This window comes from Pan paniscus, chromosome 2 (genome assembly GCF_029289425.2).
Source record: "Pan paniscus chromosome 2, NHGRI_mPanPan1-v2.0_pri, whole genome shotgun sequence".
NCBI lineage: Eukaryota > Metazoa > Chordata > Mammalia > Primates > Hominidae > Pan > Pan paniscus.
In genome coordinates this window covers 1,379,197-1,406,389 of record NC_085926.1, presented here as the reverse complement: position 1 = coordinate 1,406,389, position 27,193 = coordinate 1,379,197, and the positions used below count along the sequence as shown (strand labels likewise).

General features: G+C 36.5%; 1 protein-coding gene across 6 annotated transcripts in view; it reads right to left on the bottom strand.

Moving 5' to 3' along the window:
• Nucleotides 1-5,077: 5,077 nt before the first annotated feature.
• LOC100990608 (contactin-6) overlaps nucleotides 5,078-27,193 on the bottom strand; it is a 320,384-nt gene continuing 298,268 nt past the window's right edge. For 4 of the 6 annotated variants that reach the window (XM_034955666.4, XM_008956629.5, XM_003831234.6 and 1 more), the window contains 3 exons: nucleotides 16,786-16,898; nucleotides 15,844-16,012; nucleotides 14,887-15,008 (listed from right to left, as the gene is read on the bottom strand). In XM_034955666.4, the coding sequence (XP_034811557.2) occupies nucleotides 14,908-15,008; nucleotides 15,844-16,012; nucleotides 16,786-16,898 (383 nt within the window). In that variant the 3' untranslated portion in view covers nucleotides 14,887-14,907. Of the gene's footprint in view, nucleotides 7,772-10,468; nucleotides 14,354-14,886; nucleotides 15,009-15,843; nucleotides 16,013-16,785; nucleotides 16,899-27,193 lie in introns of those variants that run through there. The other 2 variants (XR_004670426.4, XM_034955665.4) reach the window with 2 other exon arrangements.

The following is a 27,193-nucleotide window of genomic DNA, read 5'->3' as shown; positions in this document are numbered from 1 at the left end:
TATTACTGTTTACAGTACGTCTTCAGCATCTCATGAAACAGGCTGTATAAACAGTATTTAGTACCACTTTGATACCGAGTATATCTCTGCTCTTGTATTACCATAGAAATGTATTATTTTCAAATTACCAAAATTAATGAGGCAGTACAACATTGGAAATGACACATGCATATATATGTGTATACATGGATATATGCACATATTACATTTATGTATGCATATACATATATGTATATTTATGCTATGTTTATATATACATCTGTGTGTGTGTGTGCATGCACGTATTTGTTTTTACATTGACAGTTAAATAAAATGATAGCTAAGTAAAACACACTGCCCGGTTTTATTTCTAACCATCCATTCACTGTGTGAACTTGGCAAGTTTCTTAAACTCACTGTATTTGCTTCCTATTACTGCTGTGTCACAAACTTAACAGCTTACAAAAACATAAAATGGATCTCACGGGGCCAAAATATAGGTTTTGGCAGGGTTGCATCTCTTGTGGAGGCTTTAGAAGAAAATGCATTTTCTAGCCTTTTCCAGATGCTAGAGGCGGTACACATTCCTTGGACTGTGTCCCCTTCCTCCATTTTCAAGGCCAGCAGTGGCCCCTGTGGACTTTCTCACATCATCTCATTCTGACTCATCTTCTGTCTCTCACCTTTAAGACCCTTGTGACTACATTGGGTCCACCTGGATAATCCAAGATTATCTTTTTACAACAAAACTATGGAACAGTTTAAAGCTGTTCTTAATGTATGGTTGGAGCTGGAGAAATGCCAATAATTAGAAAGTAAGTTCTCATCACAATTCCCCAAAAGTTTATATTGCTGTAAACAGAAAGGAGACTTTTTACTTTACCTCTTTAAGGAATTGTAAATCAATTTCATTTCATGGTGCCAATAAAATTAATTAGTAGTAGTTGCCTGCATGATTGTGTTAAGAAGGATTCTAAGGATCACCAGGAGGCAGAGTTATGCATGCCAGATATTGCCACCTTCATTCCACTGGTGATATGGGTTCGCTGTGTCCCCACCCAAATCTCATCTTAAATTGTATTTCCCGTAATCCCCACTTGTCATGGGAGGGACCTGGTGGGAGGTAATTGAATCATGAAGGTGGTTACCCTCATGTGTTCTTGTGATTGTGAGTGAGTTCTCACAAGATCTGATGGTTTTATAAGGGGCTTTCCCCTTCTTTGCCCAGCACTTCTCCTTCCTGCCAGCATATGAAGAAGGACATGTTTGCTACCCTTTCCACCATGACTGTAAATTTCCTGAGGCCTCCCCAATCATACTGAACGGTGAGTCAATTAAATCTCTTCCCTGTATAAATTACCTAGTCTCAGGTGTGTCTTTATTAACAGTGTGAGAACGGACTAATACAACTGGGTTAATGAAAAAAGTATAGATTGGAGGTAAGGTGAAGGAGGCATTCAAAGTAGAATTTAATGAAAAATTTTCTGATTTCCTATTATTTTCAGTGCTGTAAGAATGATGAGAAAACATGAGAAAAACTGTCTATTGGTTTTGAGGAATAAGTAGCATAATTAAAGCTTTAAATTGAGTCCTATGGACAGGAGTCTTTAAGAGAAGATATAAGTAATTGTCATTAAGTTATTAACTTTTTATTTTATAATATAAAATTTTATGTTTAATTAGATATTTATTATAATTGTGACTCACTTGTTTCTAAATAAATCCCATTTACTGAGAGATTCCCAGGTGCCAGCACTGTGTTAGGTACTGGGGATACAATCAATGATCAACCCAATACAATAGGATTCCTATCCTCATGGATCTTGTAGATTGTTTGGAAATTATAGGAATTAATTGGAGAATAACAGAAATAAATAAACTATAGCTGTGATAAGTGTTAGGGAAGAATAATGTTGGTGCAATGGAGAAATATAAAGAGAGTTTTACCTAATCAGAATGAATAGCAATTAACCAGATGAAAGGAGCAAGAATACATTGTTGAGGGCAAAAAGAAATTGCAGGAAAAGGTACTAGCATGTGCAAAGGCCCTGTGGTGAGATGGAGGCCCAGCTTATCAGTAAGAGAGAATAAAATTTTCTTGGGCTAGAACACAAAAAGCTAATAGTAAAGTGATACTAGATGAGTTTTAAAAGGTTATTAAAAGAGAAAGTAACAGAAGAAGATAAGACTGGAAAGTTCCTGAGAAGAGTGGGAACATGGTGTGTGGATGAAAGCTGATCACCTGATAAAGTGAGTTTCATGATGGAAGGTTCTTTCCTTACAGTTCTTTAATTCCTACAACCTGGATCTTATGTTTCTGCTTCTCCCCTCTTGTCTTACTGGGGTTCCTGTCCTACACCATGAGAGACACCATATATGCTGTCATGGAGTCCTTGTTGCTCATGGAGTCCTTGTTGCTACTGTCAAGTTGCTAGTATGTTGGAAGAAGATGTTTTTTCCATAAGCAAAGCCAGAACTCTAAAAATGCTTTGTTGGTGAATCGCGGTTTCATTTTAAGATTGGGTTCTTGAGTACCATGAAATGCTACACTGTCAATCCATTATAAGATAAATAGGCTTTTACAGGCTGCAGAAAAAACTGTTTTCAGCAGTATTTCTATTAACAAAGTGAATATGTGTCCCAACAACTAAATGACAGATTTCTTAAGACAATACAATTTATTCATAAACTGGTGAATGTCTGTACCTTGAAGGACACATATTTCATCCTGTCTAGAGACTGCAGCTTGGGAAGAGCTAGAATTACCCCCCATCAAGAACCCTCCCAACTCTGATTCTAGGGGTGCTGAATGACGGGACTCTGTAGGTAGGTCAAAAGGGTAAAGAGGAATCTATTTAGGTGAAGAAATTAAACATTGATCTTGGTGATGAAAATGCCGAAATCATTTGCCTTTGGGTATTAACCTGTCTTCTGGACAAAGGAGGCAGTAGTGCTGGAATTTTGTTTGCCTGGAAATATCAGTTTACAGAAAAAAACTTGCTTCTTTAACTGTCACAAAGCCAATAGAGTTGTCTTATGTACTACAAATCCCAGAAAATAATTCATATGGAGCCACTTATCATAATATCTTAAAATGTTTGTTCATCAGTTTGCCTGAAATGTTCTAATAAAAGATTTGTGTTGATAATATGTTTTTTTCTTCTTATTTCAAGATATTTCAAGGTGTGCTTTTTATAAATATTAGAAAAAAATTTCAGGCAAACTAGAGTATTTAGTATTACAATTCTATGTTTTTGTATTTTGATTCATTTTATTCTAAAATATGTGATTGGCAAAATACAGTCAGACTTGCTGAAAAACAAAAATTGAATTTCTTTTTTTTTCCTCTCTGCCTATTTGTCTTCCTTATATACATCTCAAGAACCTACTACGTTCCCAGCATAATAATCACCTTATATACATCTTAAGAACCTACTACGTTCCCAGCATAATAATCACCTTATATACATCTCAAGAACCTACTACCTTCCCAGCATAATAATCACCTTATATACATCTCAAGAACCTACTACCTCCCCAGCGTAATAATCACCTTATATACATCTCAAGAACCTACTACGTTCCCAGCATAATAATCACCTTATATACATCTCAGGAACCTACTACGTTCCCAGCATAATAATCAGTGCTGAAGAATTTACAATCCCCAATTAATCCACCATCAAGTGAGAGAAGCAGGAAAGGAAACCAACGGTTGAGAAAACAAATGCCAAATGCTATGACTGAGACGGACACAGGGAGCTCCAGGGACTGAGTAAAATGCGAGAGTGGTCTGAGGAGAGTGGGCTGCAGCAAAAGTCTCAGCAGTGCAGTGGCTGGCACTGGAGCTGGTAACTGAAGATGCTGCTCCCCAGGCAAAGGAAAGAGAACATTTCACACAGAAAAGGGAAAGAGAATATTCCAGGCAGAAAAAGGAAAGAGAACATTCCATGCAGAAAAAGGAGCATAAGCAAAATTCTAAAGGTGCAAAAGAAAGATGCCAAGGACCAGCAAATCGTAAGTTTACTTTAAGCTTATGAGTTTACGGTTTGAGAACTCTGTTTTTAGAATCAAGTCAAGGATAAAAAACAAAACTTGTTAATTTCTCATTTTAGAATTTGGTCACACCTGAACAATCTTTTTGTTCTGAATTAATTATCAGTATTAAATCTTAATGACCAATTTAATTTTGGAATGGAGTTTTCCAGTTAATTCCTTCTTATGATCTTTAAAAAATGTGTAAGTTGACATAAAAAATTAGATTCATTTATCATGCACAACATGATGTTTTAAATAATATATACATTGTGGAACAACTAAATCTAGTTAATTAGCATATTCATTACATCACTTAACTATCATTTTTGTGGAGAGAACACTTTATACCCACTTAGCATTTTTAAGAATACAATATGCTGCTAACTATAGTTACCTTGTGGTACAACAGATCTCTTGAACTTATTCATCCTATTTAATGGAAAGCTTGTATCCTTTGACCATCATCTTCCCAACTCTTCACCTGCATTCCCCTACAACCACCCCAGCCTCTGATAACCACCATTCAGCTCTATGCTTCTATGAGATCAACTTTTTAAGATTCCACATATTAGTGAGATCATGAAATATTTGTCTTTTGGTGCCTGGCTTATTTAACAAGACATCCTACAGGTTCATCCATGTTGTCACAGATTACAAGGGTTCCTTCTTTTTTATGGCTGAGTAGTATTCCATTGTGTATATTATAGTTAACTTTTTTCTGAACATCTTAAAGGCAAAAACACTCTTAAGCCTAATAAAGCCATCATGGTAATCTGAATTTAACTCTTTCAATGACTGACTCAGTATCTTGCAGTTTGAGAGTTCTTGTCATAAAATAGTAATGTCCAACATTTATACTGCTTGAGTACTAATAATAATGTAAGTGTTCCTCTAACAAAGCAGTGCATTCTATGGAAGAAAAATTTGAGACTCATAAAGTGAAGTAGGTCACCTCAAATGTCACCTTACAAGGCAAGGGTCAGTGTTGCTCATTAATAAAAGAGCTAGAACTTCTGGGGAAACCCAGATCTCCTTGACCCTAATTGCCAGATCTGTCTCTTTAACAACTCCACCCAGATCTCTCATAGAGATCTCTAACTTATCATGTCCCAAACTGAATCTTGACTACCACCCTATCTTCTGTATTCCTAGGAATGATCATTCCCTGGTATTCTGCATGTGATAAAATAAAGGTAGCTTTAAAATATTCAGAGGCATCCCTCACCCTCCTTATATCTCATCAATGGGCAATTCTTGACAAGTCTACAGGTCTATTACCTGCCACCGAACTAGTCTACCCACCACTGATCTATTACAAGGACTACTATTAGAATCTTTGTTTCTCTCCTTGACACATGGCAATCCACTTACCACACAGTAACCAGAGTGATCTTCTTAAAACATAAGTAATGTTTAAAACCTAAATCCAAGTTACTTCTGAAGACCTGGAACTTTCAGGATCACCAGGTTCCAGTTGGCTCTGTGAACTCATGCCTCAGTCTCCTTTCAGCTCCATCTTCCATCCACACCAGACTTCCTTGAGTAACTAGAACATACCAAGCTCTTCCTCTCCTCAAGGCATTTGCAGACTTTTTTTCTTTTTCTGTCTGGAATACTTTTTTCTCCGTTTTTAACATGCCTACCTTTTGCATCATTCAAGTCTCTCTGTAAATGATATTTCTCTAAGAATAGCCATCTGCCAATCCCGTTTGGGGTACCCATCTGGCCCCATGTTTTATTCTCTATCAGAGCATCTTCTTTGTTTTTCCTCAGCACTTATCATAACAGGTGATTGTTGTTTTGAAGTGAGAAGAGTTGGCTTAATTATTACCTGCTCCCCACCTCGGTGGCATGTTTCTCTTCTTCACGCTTTTTTTTTTTTTTTGTAGAGTCAAGTTCAATGCATAGAACATGGTAAACAAGTAATGTTTTCTTGACAGATTTGATCAATTATAAATGTGGATGTATCTATTCCATGAGTAGTTGCCATGTTTCTGACCCCAATGTAAAAAGAAATACATATTTTTACAAGATGAATTCCTTATCATTATAATTTTATTTTTCTTGTTATGTAAATGTTCAACTTTCTTACATTAAATGCTCATAGTTCATGACAGCTGAAATGAGGTGTTCATATAAATGAGTATAAGGTAATATGGTGTAAAAGACAATGACACCATAAAATATTGTCATCTAGGTACATTGCATCGTATATAACAAGGGTCAAAACTCAAATGCCTAAAAGGGCCAGATAGGTTCATAAATGGATTATGAAAGCTGGGAAAGGAGCATGGTAAAGAGAAGAATGCTCCCTCTCAAAGAGAAGACTTACTCACTAGTTCACTAGCTTAGTGCCATGAAGGAAGGCAGACTGCGAGTGGCTCAAGGACAGTGAGATTTACATGAAATCTGACATCTAAACATTGACAGCTATTTTAGTCTTTAAGTAAATAGACACTGATGACATCTAACCTGTTTGACCTTGTACTGAAAGTTTGCCACTTCCTTAATGCCAAAGAACTATTTTTTCTCTGAAATTTTCAGCCAATCCATCAGTTATTTTGAGCTTTTGGAAATAAAACTGAGTGAATCTTACAGCATGACCTAAAGAAGTAGCACCTAAAAAGGGGAAGTCATAAGTTTGTGTTATATCTGCCAACTAAAAATATCTTCCTGGCTGAATATATGGATTTAATATTGTAGCATGACAAGATTATTACATTTTGTTATGTGTATGATCAAGGGTATAGACTTTAGTTAATTTGGCTGCAGGGAAAATAATTGCAACTTAGACCTTGGAATGATCCTCATGGCTTCTGTGACACCATGGATGTTGCTCTCTGGCTTGGTTATGCAATTCTAATAGCCATTTTTATACAAATTTTGAGAATTGTCTTTTAAAAATCTTTGAGGGGAAGGAAAAGAAACTCTCATAAAATTACATGGTATTTTCTGTTAAAAAAGCATTACCCTTAAAATTTATTTTAATCTTAGAAAGCTTTAAAAAATTAAAATATTTTATATGCAGAGAGTGCTGCATCAAGTGTATGTCATATTAAATTATACTGTTTTACAATCAGCCTTAGCAAAGTAACACAGGGACAGAAAACCAAATACTGCATGTTCTCACTCATAAGTGGGAGCTGAACAATGAGAACACATGGACACAGGGAGGGGAACATCACACAACGGGGCCTGTTGGGGGGGGGACAAGGGGAGGGAGAGCCTTAGGACAAATACCTAAAGCATGCGGGGCTTGAAACCTAGATGATGGGTTGATAGGTGCAGCAAACCACCATGGCACATGTATACCTATGTAACAAACCTACACGTTCAGCACATGTATCCCAGAACTTAAAGTAAAATAAAATAAAATAAAATAAAATTAATAAAAGCCCCCAAATAAAGACACCCCAAAAAAGAGCAATAATAACAAGATGATAAAAATGTTTAAAAGTGTGTTAAATCCCCCATGATAAATTATTAAAAATAATAAGGCCAAAAAAAATTATAATATTTTAATATGAAAGCTTTACAAAAGACAAAATTCTTTAGGTTAGCTTTGCCACTTTTCCAGGAGTGGCAATGAGATTTTATTAAGTAATGCACACTCAACACTTTCTTTTGTTTGTATATTCATTCAAAACATATGTGTTGAGCAACTACTGGATGTCAGGTACTCTTCTGGGTGTGATGGATGCAAGGGGAAATGCAAAGATAAGGTCCATCGCCTCTGGAACTCATTATTCATTTTCTAAAACAAAATGAGACATGATAATTAAATAATAAAATATAGTGTAAGGCAACCTAATGTAACATGATATAATGCAAGGCATGAAGTTTTCTGATGAAGAATATCAATTTCAGATAGAAAAATCTGGTATCTTAGTTGTTATCAACAGATATTAAATGAATATTAATTTCCATTCTGTCAATTTTTTCTTTGAGACATAGTCTTGCTCTGTTGCCCAGGCTGGCGTGCAGTGGCGTGATCATAGCTCACTGCAGCCTTGAACTCCTGAGATCCAGTCATCTTCCAGCCTCAGCCTCTCCAGTACTGTCTACCTATTGACACCAACAAGTTGTGGGTTTTCAGATTTTCCTTAACTAGTTACAGTCTTTTTTCCACTGTCATGTAGTTTGAAATATTATGTGAGTCCAAACATTACTCAAAATAACCTGAGCCATGTCCTTGGACTTAGGAATCTCTTTTAGAAAATTGTAGACTCGGCCAGGGGCGGTGGCTCACATCTGTAATCCCAGCACTTGGGAGGCTGAGATGAGTAGATTACCTGAGGTCAGAAGTTTGAGACCAGCCTAGCTAGCATAGTGAAACCCCATCTCTACTAAAAAAAATACAAAAATTAGCTGGGCGTGGTGGTGTGTGCCTGTAATCTCAGCTACTGGGGAGGCTGAGGCAGGAGAATTCCTTGATCCTGGGAGGCAGAGGTTGCAGTGAGCCGAGACCGTGCCACTGAACTCCAGCCTGGGCGACAGAGGAAGACTCTGTCTCAAAAAAAAAAAAAAAAAAAAAAATCTAGACTCTATTCTTTTAAGAATTTAGAAGATGAAAATATCTCAGTATGTTTGCAAGTCTAAATACAACAGTAATTTAGATGACTAAATTATAACACTTTCACTTTTACACAGATAAGGAAAATGATCTGATTTAGAAAAGGCCAGTAATATATCTAATTACGCTTTCTGTCAACAGAAATAGGCTAAAATGAATCTGTTCAAAGTTAGTTTTAGTTTTGGGGGATTTTATAACTACTGCAGTTACAGGTAATAAAAGTTCCCTAAACTCATTATTGTTACTATGAAAGCCCCTGAGATTACCCGAGGTTTGTTACAGGTATATATCATTTCAGGAACACAGTCTGTTGCTATGACATTTATTTCACAGGCTGAAAACTGTCATGAATAGATGTAGATTACTTCACGTTTGAATTAAAATTATTTAGTCCATGCAGACTGGACTAATTTATAATAGTCTGCTATTATAAATTCACCTAAATTTTCAGTATCTCAGAATTATTACCTTTCAAACTTTCCAATTACTATTTTCCTCCAGGCGTGATACCTGGCCTCAGTCACGAATGCATGCTTTTTCAAACTGCTATTGCAAAAAGTCAATATACTTCTTGGAAAAAAATCACTATAATAGAAATGATTAGACTTTATACAATGCTTTCCATCTTTGAAGTGATTTATAAACATTAATTAATCACTGCTTAAGAATAGGGTTCTATCCAATAGAGCATTCAGTTCCAGGAATAACATGATAAACCCACAAACATTTTAGCCTAGCTTACTCCTTCTCTTTAACGGGTGTAGGGAACAAAACACTTTACATCAAGATTTCTTTTCACTCTCATTGAGCTGCAACTTGCTATCTTTATTTAAAGAGTCATCGCGTGAGCTTTCCTCCAGAGCTTTACTCCAAACAAAATAAGGATCTTCTAAGGCACATCCAACTAGATTTTAAAGTATGTGTTTTAAAATAGCAACATACCAGCATTTCTGATGTTTTTTCAAATGACAATATTCCAAGGATTTTATTTTTATTTTATTTATTTCAGAGATATATTATTTACCCACCAAAATCCGGAGTTGAGGCACGATCTCAGCTCACTGCAACCTCCTCCTCCCAGGTTCAAGCGATTCTCCTGCCTCAGCCTCCAGAGTAGTTGGGATTACAGGCATGTGCACCACGCCTGGCTAATTTTGTATTTTTAGTAGAGATGGAGTTTCACCATGTTGGTCAGGCTGGTCCCAAACTCCTGACCTCAGGTGATCCACCAGCCTTGGCGTCCCAAACTACTGGGAGTTTACAAGCATAAGCCACCGTGCCTGGCCCTTATTTTATTAAGGAAACCAAGGGAAAACAAATTGCCAACAGTTGGCTGTATAAATCAGTCCAGAAAGCAAATACATGTTTTAAGCATCATTCTCTGCCCAGGACCACACCAAGCACTGTTAAGAACAATAATATTTGAAAAAAACTGAAGAAATAAATTTATCTTTCAATAAAAATTTTTTGCTAAAATAAAATTATTTTGCTAAAATCATTTGTAAATACATTAAAGAAAGCCTAACAGCTAACTATATTTAATTTCATGAAAGAATTTTTAACATAGAAAAGTGGAAAGCAAATAATTTCCATATTTTAAGATATTTAAAAAGTCAGGATTTTGACATTCTATTTTTCTTGCAATCTAATTATATTCATGTTTTGTTATAAGTGGTAGGCCATATTTCCTAGATTTATATAAGTAAATTTATATAAGTAATTTATATAAGTAAATTAATATAATTATATTAGTCAATTAATATAATTTATATAAGTAAATTTATAAGTAAATATAAGGATTTATATAAGTAAACAATAATTCTATAGAACTCAGAACCTTGGTGTTTTGGCATATAAACTACAGTTCAACACACAAAGTCAAATTGCTAATTTAATGGTTATGAGATTAAACAAACAAGTATTAAAAAGATGACTTAACACCAGTGGTTTTCAACTTTTCATTTTCCTTAGAAGATAAACATTTTTAATAATAAAAATAATTGAACTTGATATAAAGTAATCTACTCTTTTCCCAAGTAAATTATTTTAAAACAGAGCAGGTAAAACAAACTGTGATCCATTCTCAACTTTGTTTCCCCAAAGAATGAGCATTTCACAATGCAGGACAGCCATATTTCACAAATTATTCATTATGAATATCTCACCAAACTCTACATATTTTTCTTATTTTTTTCACTGAACAGTGAAAACTTCATTATAGTCCTGCCCTTGGGAACCACTGCAATACAGCAGTGATTCTCAATGGAGTGTAGAGATGGGTTAGAAACTCTGAGGGTCTTTTGTAGTTTGAAAAAGCATGCTCAATTTTAGTAATGTAAACTCCAGTTTAAAATGCATGGAACGACGGGTAAAAACACAGGGGAAAAAAAGGGAAAGGACTGTAGAGTATGTGTGGGTTGCGAAGGTTTCTGAAATACTGTCTTATACCCAAAGAAGTCACACATTATGCACATTAGTACAAAATTATAGAGTTTTAAAAGAACTCTGAGATCTTGTCATCCCAACGTATGATTTTACAAATGAATAAATTGAGAGGAGCATTTAAATAATTTCATTCCAAAAGCTGATGAAAGCAGAATTGAATTATTTAATATCAGCCCAAAGAATACTGTGATAGTTAATTTTATGTGTCAACTCCACTGGGCCATTTGGTGCCCAGATATTTGATTACACATTCTAGCTGTGTCTGTGATGGATTTTGCGGATGAGATTAATACATTAATTGGTAGATGGAGTAGGGCAGATTGTACTCCTCATTGCAGGTGAGCATCATCCAATCTGGTGAAGGCCTGAATAGACAAGAAGCCTGAGTAAGAAACAATTATTCTTCTTGGCCTGATTGTCTTTGAGCTAGGTTATAAGTTTCATCCTGCCTTTGGATTTGGACTCAGACTGGAATTTACACTATTGGCCCTCCTGGTTCTTAGCCTTCAGCTCAGTCTGGAACTGTATCAAAGGCTCTCTTGCATTTGGACTTCTCAGTCTCCATAATCAATCACATGAGTCAGTTCCTTGTAATATATTTCTTTCTCTCTCCACAAACACACACACACACACATGCACCCACACACCCTATTGGCTCTGTTTCTCTGGAGAATCCTGACTAATGCAAGTATTGACCTCAACAAAGATGTGATTGTCTAGAACAAAATATCTCCTGAATTCAATATGTAGTTCTATAGCACATTAAGTAATAATTGTACACAGGGAGTTGATATGGTTTGGCTGTGTTCCCACCGAAATCTCATTTTGAATTGTAGCTCTCATAATCCTAATCCCCACGTGTCATGGGAGGGACCTGGTGGGAGGTAATTGAATCATGGGGGTGGTTTTTTTTTTCTGTTCTCATGATAGTGAATAAGTCTCATGAGAGCTGATGGTATTATAAAGGGTAGTTTCCCTACACACACTCTCTTGCTTGTTGCCATGTATGATGTGTCTTTGCTCCTCCTTCACCCTTCACCATGATTATGAGGCCTTCCCAGTCATGTGGTACTGGGAGTCCATTAAACCTCTTTTTGTTTATAAATTACCCAATCTCAGGTATTTCTTCATAGCAGTATGAAAATGGACTAATACAGGAGTGTGTACTCCATGTTGCATCTCAAGACTGACATACATAGAAGTATAAAAATACTAGATTTACTTATGAGAAGTAATAATTATGTTATTACATTTAGAATCCATATAGGTTCCAGGTCATCCCTCACCATCTGCATTTGTTTTTAAAGACAGCAGCCATGCCCTCCTCACTCTCTGCTGTATAGATAGAAAAGAGACACTGAGCAGGGAGGATTACAGTGTGAACAAAAGAGAAAAAATGAAGCTGTGTTTGAACTCTACACGATCTAGGCAGTCCACAGCTTTAAAGTGGTATATTTCCACTGTGTTGAGTCTCCTAAACCTTATTTCTGGTTCCTTCTCCAGCCATTTCCAGGTACAATCACATTATCTCCCTTTTTTGTAGGAAGTATGGAAATGGCATATCATGTTTATAACAGCAGTCTACTCAGTCAATACAGGGATGCACTGGAAATCCTTCTTGAACGTCAGAGGAGTATATACATCACGTAGAACATTTCCCTGAAATAGGTTGTTAGAATCACCATTGTTTTCATCCTTGAGTGCCATGTAGTATGGAGAGTAGGTGATCAATTCATTTTTCTTGAAGCTGGTTTGGATTTTGACATAAACACAGGTTGAAACTATTTTCATAATATATTGGATATGTAAACGTAATAACTTATGTCATTTGGGATTTAATTCATAGCAGCAGATAACAGCAGCTCCATTTATTGACAACTTACAATGTTCCTTGCACCATGCCAAATACCTTATGTACATAACACTCTATTGTTCTGATATTGGTGAAATGGAGATGTTAAAAGAAATATATCCAAGTTTTCAATAAGAGGAGAGATTCCTATTGCACCAAAGCCCATGCTGCTTATATTAATGCCAAAGTATATTCTGAAAAATTTAGTGAATTGATGAAAAGATAAATAATATGTTAGATATGTAGACAGTGAATACAGACATTTAATATTCCAGAAATCATGAACTAAATAGCACTCTGCAAACATATAAGTATTATTGATAAAAACTGACTTAGCTTTTGAACTCACACACAAATGACTGTATATCTGATTCACTTAATTAGCAGAAACAAAAACCTCACAGTATTTTTAACCCTCGATGTCTTCTTTGGGGAGGAGGACACAAATCTTGTCTCTTACCAAATTAAGGGAACCATTAAGACCATATGCCAGCACTGGTATCTCTGGTCAATTCAGATGTATCTTGGCCAGGCAGCTGTTAACACGGGTGTGCCGAATAGTATTTGTTGTTGCTTATTTGTTTTGCTCCACAAAGGCACAGTCAGATCATATGGCAATGGGGAGAATAAGGCTCATTAATTTGCATTGTGTGCTTGACACACTGTTCAGGCAAGGAGCAAGTTCTGAACTATGAAAGCCATTGTCCATCTGCTGCTGACTACATGGGGTATTTTAAAGAGTTCTAAAATACTTCAGACATGCAAATGACAAAATCCCATATTGAGGATTGTATGATTTGAGGGTTGTGAGAATAGCTCAAATATTCTCAACATAATTAAGAGGTTGCACCATGTTAAGAAGATAAAAGTCACGTGAGCATTTCTCACATTTAGCTCTAAAGGACAACAAACGTGATTGGCTGGGAGCCAGAGAAGGCTGACAGCAGGAACTGACCTCTCAAGGCTGTTTGTGGAGGAAAGGGGGTGGTTACATAGCATTCTATGGGCCAGGTCACTAATCTCACCTTCTCCCAGACTGCTTTCTCCAGACTACACAATCCTAAGAAGTGAGGCCACTGACTGAAACAGGCTCACCCTAGAGAAAAGTCAACCCGCACAATCTTTCTAAACCCTGGTTCATGTAGAATTGTTTTCATAGCTGCAGAGAAAATTGGCAAAAAATAATATTTTGACCAAAGTGTAGAAAACTTGATCAAATAATTCTGTTTGCACATTGTTTTATTATAAAAATAAGGCCACATACATTGCAATCAACTTGTCATAATTACCTGAGATTTGTTCATGCAGCAGTTCAAATGTTCAACTTTGCCATGAGCAATTGCTTAATATATACCAGAGTTGTTAGAAGATTATTTTAGGTGGGTGCTCATTTCCCATCATTTATTTTTCTTTGCCATAAAATACTTTTTCTGCCTTTATTGTGACTGAATCTTCTGAAAAGTGAGCTGAGAAGAACATCATGTATACTGAAATATTCTTGAGTAAAAAGATTTCTTATTCCAACTTGATTCAGAGATAAAAGCACCCCATGCTTTGGAATAGTTTGTATTTTTAAAGAATCCCAACTATAAACAAATAATTGTATTTTATTTTGAAGTAGGGTGGAAATTTTAAATGCTGAAGTGATTGTCTGGAATACATAAAAATGTACATGTGAGTTATGGTAACTAGGAGCCAAGTTTGTATTCATCATCACCATCATTGAGGGGAGTTATTTATTTTCTCCATATAAGTAACTTAAAAGACACAGCAGTTACAACTCCCCAGGTTAATGTGGCACCTAGGAATGCATGTAATCATGTGCGAATTTTAAAATTCAAAAGTGTTTAAAATTGTTTTATTAATGTACCATAGATATTTACAGGATTTTAATAATATACTTTTTTTTTTCTTTGCAAACAAGTCTGTATTAAGAACGCATCTTGTGTCAGAGGCTGGAGAGCATATATACAGAATGATTTGCTTTCAAAAAACTCTCAAAGATTTATGGTTTTATTCATCAGATAAGTGGCTGAATAGCAAAACAGTAAAAAATCACAATGACAATGGAAAGAAAATGGGTGCTAGGTTCTAAAAATTGAATTCCTCTGGAACTCAAACCTGCAAAATATAAAAATAAGACAAAAATATTTTGAGATAAAGTATTGCCTGTTAGATTAATTTTTCAAAACCCCAATTTCATACTATCATTTCTCTTCTAGTAACATATTTTATTATACTTGTCTCATTCACATTATATTTAATTTTAGAAAGTGCCTTACCGTGTCTTTGTCCAAGGACATCTGATTTAAGTATAAAAATGCAAAAGGAAAATCCCTAAATTGGCAAAGTCTGCCTAAAGGATTGGCCAACATTGGATGCTAATGACTTGCACTCAATCACAGCTTCAGGCAGATGAGTAAGTGATTTTTCTAATGCAAAAATGATACATTATTATTGCATGCTAACTCTGACTGGTGTTGGTTGGCTTAGAAAATTGTTTTGGGGAGGACTTGAAAGTTGTGACTCAGCTCCTTATGAAAGCCACACTTGATTAGTGATGTCTGCCATGAACATGGGAAAGGGTGTATATTTACCTGTGCTTCATATTTGCCATTCCTGCTGTAAAAGACCCGAAAGAATCTATGAAAAATCTTTCTGATTTTTGTGATAATAGAATGAGTGATACAATTATGCTCTAATGACACAAAGATTTTTTTTTTCCTGTTCTCTTTTTGGTTTTCAAATGAGGAAGCATAAAACCATTTATAGTGTATAAGTATGTTATAATTTTGGAGAATAACTTTAAAAAAAGGCTCATCACCTTTTGCTCACAATTGAAAATTTATGTTATCACCCAACATTTAAGCCATAACTGGAAGGTTTCATGGAGCTGAATTTCATGCTGCAGCTGTCTAGGTTCAGAATCTACTACAGCAATGGTGACTCAACTTACTTGACATTTTTGGAATCCTAATTTCCTCACTGCTGCTTCCATCTCCACCATCACTGACTGTTCTTATTTCAATTAAGTAGTCTTCTTCAAATGGAACCAGAAGCTCAGCTGATGTATTGTTTGTTTCCAAAATATGAGTTTTACTCTGTCTGTTTTGCCGGTACAGAATCTGAATAAAATGAGGTATCAAGTTAACATGGACATGTTGCTTTTCTAAGGTTCACACAACTGTTCTGGAACACTGTAAGACATAAGATACATCATCATAAATGTTGTACTCCTCAGATGGAAATATCCAAGTGATGTCTTTTCCTTATATTCCATTGCTCCTGTTAAGAAACAGAGGTTTTTTTTTTTTTTGGCCAATGCCTCTGGAAGGAGAGTAGATTTATCCCTATTAGTTAAATAGCTTGAGGCTATTATCATTGGAGCTTGCTGTGGAAAGTCACTGTTGAGTTTGGACCCATTTCAAATGTTGAATATATGTCTGCCAAGAGATGATGTCCATTGTCACTGATGGAAATGAGTTGCTCTGGGTACTTGATTGTACTCTTGTTAGATGCCTTTTATGTTGTTAAAAGATCACATCATACTGCAGCCTAAGTTCTAAAATCTCTATTTAGATATATTTTTTGATCTCATTGTCATCACATCTACTATGCACATAAGCCATCATCTTATGATGGCAAGGGACATCACTTGAAGAAAAAATGTTACATCCTATGGAATTTGATTTATTGATGTTCCCTAATACATTACTGGACCTCGGAATGTAAAACATTTCCAATGGAAAATCAGAAAGCAGCAATGATATTTTCAAAATAATTTTGAAAAAGATTCCAATGTTTCCATATGCATCCAATTTGTTTTCCATTTGGGTGTCACATGTTTCATTCCTTAGTAACTTAATTGATATGATTAAAGGAAAAACTAAACACTCACCTTGTACCCCAAAACTTCAGACTCATTTTCCATGGTTTTTACATGCTCCCAGTTCAAGCATAATTTAGAGTTTGTCAGCTTCCAGGCAATGTTTGCTGGTGGTTGGCTTGGAGCTTTAAAGAGATAATCAATGATCCAAATGAATGTTAATTAGCTCATGGTCACTGTATGATGCATCAACATGAAAAGAAAAAATAAGTCTTCGATGATTTGCATAGAAGGAGCTAAAATGTCTTCAGTGTCATTTGAAATATATTAATTCTAATCACAGTAAGCAAATTTATTCAAATCTGGTCATTTGGGAATGCCTTTGTGACAGACTTATGAATTAATAATGGCTTGCTGCATGTCCAGTATTAATTTATTAATCATTGCTGTTGAGTTTGTTTACTTTATCATACATAAACAGACAGAGGGTCTCTTTATCTAGGATTCCATTTGGCCATCAATCAATGAGCATGTTTGGCAAATTCAAGTTGCAAACATTTTATATATATCAACACATAGAAGTTCATTCCTAAAATTCTTTACTTTTTAACACTGTATTAGTTAGCTTTCTAACTGTAACACAACTAACTCAAGATATTTTAAGCAAAATATTTGTAGTAAATTATCAAGGATATTTCTTATAAGTCATAGCAGATTGCAGCAGAGTCTGAGGAGAGAAAAAAATGTCACAAAGCCACAGTCTTCACTCTGCTTATTGAAGCAGGGTCTGCCGTATACTCATCTTGCCAGAGAGTACCTCTTTGTCATTCTCACTGCACACGGCAGAAATCATGACTGTTCACCACACCTGAAACTTAAAACCTCCTCTGTTCAGAGATAGTCCAAGTTTGAGTTCCCCTGAGAAAGCTGATGATTGACTTCATTTGGTCGTATGTCTATCTTAGCTTAATCAACTGTGTCTGGACAATGTGAAAGATGCATGCCATTTAAAACAAATGGAGCTTTTGGGAACCCAGAAAAGGGAAAAATCATCACAAACTGATTGATCATCCCAAAGGACATCAACTTTAAATCCAAACTGCGACTTTTAGTTTTCTGAAATTAATGTTGTCTGCGTGAGAGATGGTGGGAGATAAGAGATGAAAGATTTAGAATCTGGCTTCTAAAGTAATGGATATAGTCCAACTAGAGAATTTTACATACAAGAAAACGAGAATCCAGGTTGGGAAGTCACTTATCCAAAAGCATGCAGCTGATGAATCTTGGTCTATCGCTTTCAGTCTAGTGTTTCTGCAGAACAACTTGCTGCTTATCTGAGTCCACACGACTATTTTTGAGATTGAAACTGGAGAGATTTAAAATAATTCATCTGGAAAGTGGAAGTAAAGATAAAACTGCCCAACAAGATGTTTTTGGCATCTTTTTTGAATTTGTGAGGCTGAATGAGCATAATATTTAATTCATTATAACACTGGTAGAAATGGAAACTATTTCTTTCATAGTTTTGAGTCAACTGCTGTTTAATCTCCTATGTGTCACTGGAAGATTCACATATTGCTGAATCCAGGTGTCTCAAATATATTACCATACATTCTCTTTCCACCCCAATTCCACTGGGATATCACTATTGTTCACTCAATCACTTACAGTACATTTGGGATGTGATAGAGAAATGTTTCCCTGTATGCTTACATGAGGCTTAGTTCATATTTTATTATAGGTTTATCACATTGGATTACATTTATTCTTGGTTATGTGTTTCTTTAAATTTCTTGAGGGCAAGTGCCTTACTCAACTCTGTATTACTAACCCCTAGCACAGTGCCTGGCACATAGGAGACATCCAATTCATACACGTTGAATAAATGACTGTACAATAAGGTGGCTAAGGAAAACTGCTCAGGGTCCTGTGGTGATCTTCTCAGGCTGTATTGATTACGCACTGGGCTCGGGGCAGATCCATAGGTGACACAATACAGCCAATCCATTCATTACGTTGTCCTATGATCAAGGCCAATTGCCGTGGTCAGACTCATAGCAATTCATACCTATTTATAAGATGGACAGGCCAATTGGATTGACCATGTCCTGGTACATTTCTTGACAATATAAACCCATAATTAAAGGCCTGAAAGCTTTTAGCTTAGTAAGCATTCATTACTTTGCTTGTCAATGTACAATGTACTTGTCAATTATAATGCTTATCAACATATTTATTTCTAAAGGTCTGAATGGCAGCAATAATTATTTTGTAACTATCCTTCCTCAACTTAACTTATCCTCCAGTGCCTTTTAAAATCTTTTTCTCAGCTATAAAAGATATAATATCAAAATTCTCACAGGATATTGCAATTTTAATATCTAGTGTACTCCTGATACCTTTCTTTTTATCTCTGTTCTTTAAAATTCAGCACTAACATTACCATTATATAATCAATACAGAGAAAATACAAATTCACCACTTCAGTGTCATTGGCAGTGTGGATTCTGAATGTTTTATGTATTTCCGTATGTTTTGTTTGTTTTAGGAAAAAGTATTGTTTTCAACACTATAAATCCATTGAAAAAATCAACTGACTAGGAGACAGAATTGATTTCTTCCAGCTATATAAAGGAGCAGTTTGCAATGTTGGCAATGACTTTGTCATTGACATGTTTGCATTTGTGTCCTCATCTACCAAAGCAGAAGCACAACTTTCTGTGGGCATAAAACGAGAAGAGTTGCATTCTGAGTGAGTACCTTGGTATGAATAGCCAATTATACAGATTATTTAGAATGTTTTACTTCTCTTGCTCTCTGGGAGATGAGAAGAGTTGGGCTTTGGTGTCAGAGAGACTTGAATTTGTATCCAATCTCTTCCAAGAGCAGGATTTTCCCATTATAAAATGAAACGAATAACTCCTAGTTTATGAGATATGAAATAAAATATGAAATGTTCCTCATTTGGTTAGTGGTATATATTAAAAAGCCCTGTAACTGTTAATTCTCTTCCAAGAGTAGCAGTTCTCCACTGTGGTGTTATGACATAATCAATTTTTCAGTTGTGTTCGAAGTGGTTTGCTGCTAATAATCCAACTCTGAAGTTTGCAAAAGATTCACTTCTTAGATACAATTAGTGTACATTCAAGTTTTCCTCTTAATAATATTGCTCTTACTTAGATTCTTGATATGTTTTTAGAAAGGGAGATAAAATGGGAGAGTCTCAGCTAATTATCTTAGAATATCTCTTAGTCTACATCCTTTCTTATTTTTATCAATGGATGTTTCTCCAGTGTCAATCCTTTATGTCTGACATTGACAAATAAAACTTCCGAAAGCTGCTTTAGAAGGCCATCACCTTAATGTGAGCACTGTTAACAGTTCTGGTTTGATATAGTTGATTAAACTGGATTGCAAATATCTATGATAAAATTAAAATTTCTATCATCTTGAGAAACCAAAACACTGCCACATGGATAGCACAAAACACATGTCATGATATTTGTACCAAGTCTGTCAATGGTAAACTCAGCAAACAAGCACTTTTCTAATTTTTAAAATCTTTCCAGGCAATTTCCAAAGACTAAATCACTTTCTATTAATCAAATGACAGGGCAACATTAAACTAGCCTCTCAGAATTCTAATGGTTTCCCTGTAATCAATTTTTCTGTAGATGGCATTTCTTTTCAACTGTAGTTCACACTGTGAACTCAATTCAAAAACAACTTCTTATGTTACACCTCTAAGTAACAGCATGGGGTTGACATTTGGGCAGAAGAGAAAGAACATAAGTGCAAGATAAAATAAAAGCTTAATGCTTCCTTTATGTTTAAATATGGATTGATTGCATATTTGCAGCAAGAAAGAATCGAGTACAAAGTGCTAGTCAGTCAACGTCAAGGGCCAAATTGAGCCAACATTTGCAAACACTTTTAGTTATTGTGTCTGAATACTTCTTTCCATATAAGTAGTGTTTTGTTTGTTTCACTTTTCTTTTCTGCTTGGAATGGACATAAATATTTTTCTTTCTTTCCTTATAAATCTAAATTCCATTTAAGTAATGTCTGTGTGGATCACAGTATATTTGCAGTACCTCTGTTTCTTTTGGAAATCCATCATTTCCACTAGGCTTTGGTACTTGCAGATGAATCACTGATATTTGTTTAATAATACTAGTATCATCATCATCCACAGCAACAATAATACTTAAGAAGTTCGGCATATGCTGTTCCTTCTGTCTGGAAGTTCTTTTGTCCTTTAACTCCTCTTTATCTTTAATTTTGTATCAAAATACGTAGCCTATCCCATATAGATGCTCCTTCTTATGTACATCTTAGTTTCTCATTTATTTTCTTCACTGTTCTTTTCATAATTTATGGTTATTTTATTCATTTGTCTTTTTTTCTTGTTTTAGGTTGCCTCTTCTCTAAAAGAGAAATTGCCGGTTGGCAAAGATCTTGCTTGGTTTAATTGCTCTTAGGCCCTCAGCATCTAACTCTAGGCATGGCTCATGGGAGGCACTATCTCTTGAGTAGATGACTGGATGATCATGCGAGAAAACAAACAAACAAAGAAAATACCTCTGTCTTCTCTTTAGCTTAGCCAATTAGAACAGGCAGAGATTTGGGTAAATGTGAGCTCTGCTTTTTCAGACTTTCCAATGGAAGATCAAATATCAGATTACAAATCTAGACAGTGACAGTGCTGAATGCAGAATTTTTTCAGTCACCACTATTGAGAGGTAATCTTGATGTCATCTCAAGGACATGGAGAGTCCAAGTTACATACAGGAATAGCACCTGGAATCATGGTTATCGTCAATGTTTCAGTAAAGCTGTTTTTCATGCATGCTTTGGATGTCCTTCTACGACCCTTAAAGAAAAGAAAATTCTGCAACAAACTTATAAAGCGAAAGAAAGTAGCTGTGGTTTCTTACTTTAAAAAATGCAAAGAAAGTAAATTGCCTCTAAAGGAGGAGTATAAAAACACATGTTACCAGGCACTGAGCCTTGATGTATGACAGCCTCTGGGTCACCTTGGTGTACATTATATCCTTTGGTTCTCAGAGAAATCGCTAGAGGTAAGTATCTTCATCTCTATTTTTCAGATGAGAAAATGTATTCAGAGTTATCAAATAATTAGATCTGGCACACAGATAGTACATGGCTGAGCAGGGATCCATATCCACAATTCTCTCTGAAGTCCCATTCCAACTTTTTCCAACCCTGTTTCACAATGGGCCAAAGTTATTGGAATTCTTAGAAAAACGCAAATACATTAAAGGGGAAATTTTGGGGGAAGCTGTAGAGCAGAAAAAAGACCATTTGACCATATATAGGCCTGGCAGGGGTACTACAAGCTGAGAGATTTCATGAAGCTAGGTAAGTGAATGTTAAACTTTAGAAGATCAGTGAGTTTGGGATGTCAGGGCTAGAAGAGGAATGTTATAAAAAGGAGCTTTGAGACACATTGTGAAAGATCTTGCTTGCCTTTTTCTTAGTCTACATTCTCTGGAATAGAGGAGACAATGACATTTGATGAAGAGAAGAGAAGTATGACGGCATTTTAGGAGGAAAAATTTCAAAGCAGTTTGAGGTTTAGATGGAAGATTTGAGAGTCAGGGAGAGAAATTACTGGGATGGTTAGGGAGGAAGGTGATAAAGGAGCACAGTGGTAGTGGGATGAAGAGATTTCATGCTCATCAGTCTAACAGAGGCCATGACAAAACCTTTCTAAGCATTTGTGTCCTCCTATCTAGAAATTAAAATACCAAACTCCTTGACTTATTGTAATAATTAAGTGAGATTTAGTATGATAAAGTTAATACAGGGCTGGGGACATAGAAGTGCTCAATATTTTGAAACTGTGGCAAGCAAAATAAGGATCCCCCAAAACATGATCACATCCTAATCTCCAGTACCTGTGGACACATTACTTTATATGGAAAAGGAGTTTGCAAATGTGATTAAGAGTCTGGAGATGAGGAAATAATCTTGGATGATTCAGGTGGCTCCAATGTCATCAGGAGGGTCCTTACGAGGGAAAGAGGGAAGCAAGAAAGTGAGAGAGGAGTTGTGATGACAGAAGCAGAGGGTTAGAGGCAGAGATGTGAAGGTACCCTACTGTTGCTGGCATTGAACATGGAGGAAGGTACTGTTGCTGGCATTGAACATGGAGGAAGGTACTGTTGCTGGCATTGAACATGGAGGAAGGGGTCACGAGCCTAAGGAGGGTCACAAGCCAGGGATGTGGGTGGTCTCCAAAAGCCAGAAAACAGGAAACAAATTATCCTTTGGAGCTTCCAAAGCTAGTGCAGCCCTTGAGCACATCTGGATTTCTACCCAGTCAAACCCCTGTCTAACTCCTGACCTCCAAAAATGTGTGATAAGCAACTTATATTGTTTTAAAACACTGAGTTTAAGGCCATTAATAGAATGATAGAAAAGTTACTCTTCTGCTTTCACAATGTCTGTGATGTAGAATGTCAAAGTAATAAAATGAGAGGTTGGATAGGTATTTAAATGCAAAGGGATGGAGACTTGTATATTCTTGTTATTCTCAGGTGCTTGTTGGCTATTTTTATAGGGTCAATGAAGCATACAGGCTGGTAAGAGTCAAATTTAAGAGCTATTGAAACTAGATATCTAGGAATTACAGAGGTTTTTCTTGTTTGATTTAGTTAAGAAAGCTGAATACTTAAAGAAACGCTAATCTTCAGTTTAGAATTTCTGATTATTATTTCACTTTTTCCTTAGCAGAGGTATTCTAACGTTGTGTCTTGGGTGAAATTACTCATTAATTAAACTGTTTTCGAAAATTTTTATCTCCTACTCTTTGACAAATTGATCATACGTTAACCATCAGACAAACCAATAATCTTTAGCATTTGATGTGAATTTCTTTCCAACCCATTTGTAGGATCAATTGGGCCAACTGAACAAATTGAGTGTCAAAAACAAGGATTTGTTTCTGCTTAAAAACATAGAATAATTTAGCACAAACTAACACTTTTAATTTAGGTTTCATGGACAATGAAACTAGCAAATTCAGATGACAGAAAAAATTATTATTGAGATGTTCTGATATATATATATATATATATATATATATATATATATATATATATAGAATATATACAGAGCGACTTCAAAGACACCTGGGTCAGGTGCCCCGTTGCAGGTGCCCATGGCCCGCCCTGTATGCTGTAGGAGGGGCGTGCGCCAGAAGCCCCTTCCTCGGCACTGTCAACCCGTCACCCAGCTCGGCCTGGGGCTGCTCCTGGCGCTGGGCCTGCCGCTGCTGTCGTCCCTGGGAACGACCCTGGGCGCAAATATCAACCCCTTCTGCAAATGGGAGTAGCATTGTTTGGCCTACACCCACCAGCTCCAGCTCCAGTGGAGCCCTGTTTCGGGGGCCGTCACTGCTATCATCTTGGTCCTCTGATTCCTGGCTGTCTTGTTCCTGGCGGTGGGGCTGGCACTATTGGTGCGGAAGCTTCGGGAGATGAGGCAGACGGAGGGCACCTACTGGCCCAGCAGCAAGGAGCAGTTCTCCTATGTAGCTGAGGCCTGGGCCTCTCAGTACTCCAATGAGACCGTGTGGGGCTGCCTGCACATCTAGGCCCCCTCTCCTCCATCTGTCCCCCTTCATTGCTGTGTGACCTTGGGGAAAGGCAGTGCCCTTTCTGGGCAATCAGATCCACCCAGTGCTTAAGAATAGCAGGGAAGAAGTTGCTTCACAAAGACTGCCCTTGAGGTCAAGGGAGTGTGGGGCTACTCACTTTTATATGTTTATATAAAATTAGTAGTGAGATGTGAATATATATATGTATATATCATACAGAAAATCTCAATAAGAATTTTAAAACATGTATAGGTATTATATATGTCATATGGATATATCTCTCTCTTCCTGAGGTAAATGATTAGTTCAGTGTTCAAATTTCAATCCACCTTAAACTGGTTGATGGGATTATGTATAATAAAAGTTGACCTGAGTCTTGGCTCAATAACTGCACTAAAATGTCTGTCAGTCTACCATGATACAATCTGGTTTTTTTTTTAATGTTTCTTACACATTTCTAATCACTCTTGATTTTGCTTGAGATAGAAACTGAATTACACACGAGTTTTTTTTTTTTTTTTATACTTTAAGTTTTAGGGTACATGTGCACATTGTGCAGGTTAGTTACATATGTATACATGTGCCATGCTGGTGCGCTGCACCCACTAACTCGTCATCTAGCATTAGGTATATCTCCCAATGCTATCCTTCCCCGCTCCCCCCACCTCACCACAGTCCCCAGAGTGTGATATTCCCCTTCCTGTGTCCATGTGATCTCATTGTTCAATTCCCACCTATGAGTGAGAATATGCGGTGTTTGGTTTTTTGTTCTTGCGATAGTTTACTGAGAATGATGATTTCCAATTTCATCCATGTCCCTACAAAGGACATGCACTCATCATTTTTTATGGCTGCATAGTATTCCATGGTGTATATTTTCTTAATCCAGTCTATCATTGTTGGACATTTGGGTTGGTTCCAAGTCTTTGCTATTGTGAATAGTGCCGCAATAAACATACGTGTGCATGTGTCTTTATAGCAGCATGATTTATAGTCCTTTGGGTATATACCCAGTAATGGGATGGCTGGGTCAAATGGTATTTCTAGTTCTAGATCCCTGAGGAATCGCCACACTGACTTCCACAATGGTTGAACTAGTTTACAGTCCCATCAACAGTGTAAAAGTGTTCCTATTTCTCCACATCCTCTCCAGCACCTGTTGTTTCCTGACTTTTTAATGATTGCCATTCTAACTGGTGTGAGATGGTATCTCATTGTGGTTTTGATTTGCATTTCTCTGATGGCCAGTGATGACGAGCATTTTTTCATGTGTTTTTTGGCTGCATAAATGTCTTCTTTTGAGAAGTGTCTGTTCATGTCCTTCGCCCACTTTTTGATGGGGTTGTTTTTTTCTTGTAAATGTGTTTGAGTTCATTGTAGATTCTGGATATTAGCCCTTTGTCAGATGAGTAGGTTGCGAAAATTTTCTCCCATTTTGTAGGCTGCCTGTTCACTCTGATGGTAGTTTCTTTTGCTGTGCAGAAGCTCTTTAGTTTAATTAGATCCCATTTGTCAATTTTGTCTTTTGTTGCCATTGCTTTTGGTGTTTTGGACATGAAGTCCTTGCCCATGCCTATGTCCTGAATGGTATTGCCTATGTTTTCTTCTAGGGTTTTTATGGTTTTAGGTCTAACGTTTAAGTCTTTAATCCATCTTGAATTGATTTTTGTATAAGGTGTAAGGAAGAGATCCAGTTTCAGCTTTCTACATATGGCTAGCCAGTTTTCCCAGCACCATTTATTAAATAGGGAATCCTTTCCCCATTGCTTGGTTTTCTCAGGTTTGTCAAAGATCAGATAGTTGTAGATATGTGGCGTTATTTCTGAGGGCTCTGTTCTGTTCCATTGATCTATATCTCTGTTTTGGTACCAGTACCATGCTGTTTTGGTTACTGTAGCCTTGTAGTATAGTTTGAAGTAAGTCAGGTAGTGTGATGCCTCCAGCTTTGTTCTTTTGGCTTAGGATTGCCTTGGCAATGCGGGCTCTTTTTTGGTTCCATATGAACTTTAAAGTAGTTTTTTCCAATTCTATGAAGAAAGTCATTGGTAGCTTGATGGGGATGGCACTGAATCTGTAAATTACCTTGGGCAGTATGGCCATTTTCACGATATTGATTCCTCCTACCCATGAGCATGGAATGTTCTTCCATTTGTTTGTATCCTCTTTTATTTCCTCGAGAAGTGGTTTGTAGTTCTCCTTGAAGAGGAGAACTTCACATCCCTTGTAAGTTGGATTCCTAGGTATTTTATTCTCTTTGAAGCAATTGTGAATGGGAGTTCACTCATGATTTGGCTGTTTGTCTGTTGTTGGTGTATAAGAATGCTTGTGATTTTTGTACATTGATTTTGTATCCTGAGACTTTGCTGAAGTTGCTTATCAGCTTGAGGAGATTTTGGGCTGAGACAATGGGGTTTTCTAGATATACAACCATGTCATCTGCAAACAGGGACAATTTGACTTCCTCTTTTCCTAATTGAATACCCTTTATTTCCTTCTCCTGCCTAATTGCCCTGGCCAGAACTTCCAACACTACGTTGAATAGGAGTGGTGAGAGAGGGCATCCCTGTCTTGTGCCAGTTTTCAAAGGGAATGCTTCCAGTTTTTGCCCATTCAGTATGATATTGGCTGTGGGTTTGTCATAGATAGCTCTTATTATTTTGAAATATGTCCCATCAATACCTAATTTATTGAGAGTTTTTAGCATGAAGGGTTGTTGAATTTTGTCAAAGGCTTTTTCTGCATCTATTGAGATAATCATGTGGTTTTTGTCTTTGGCTCTGTTTATATGCTGGATTACATTTATTGATTTGTGTATATTGAACCAGCCTTGCATCCCAGGGATGAAGCCCACTTGAT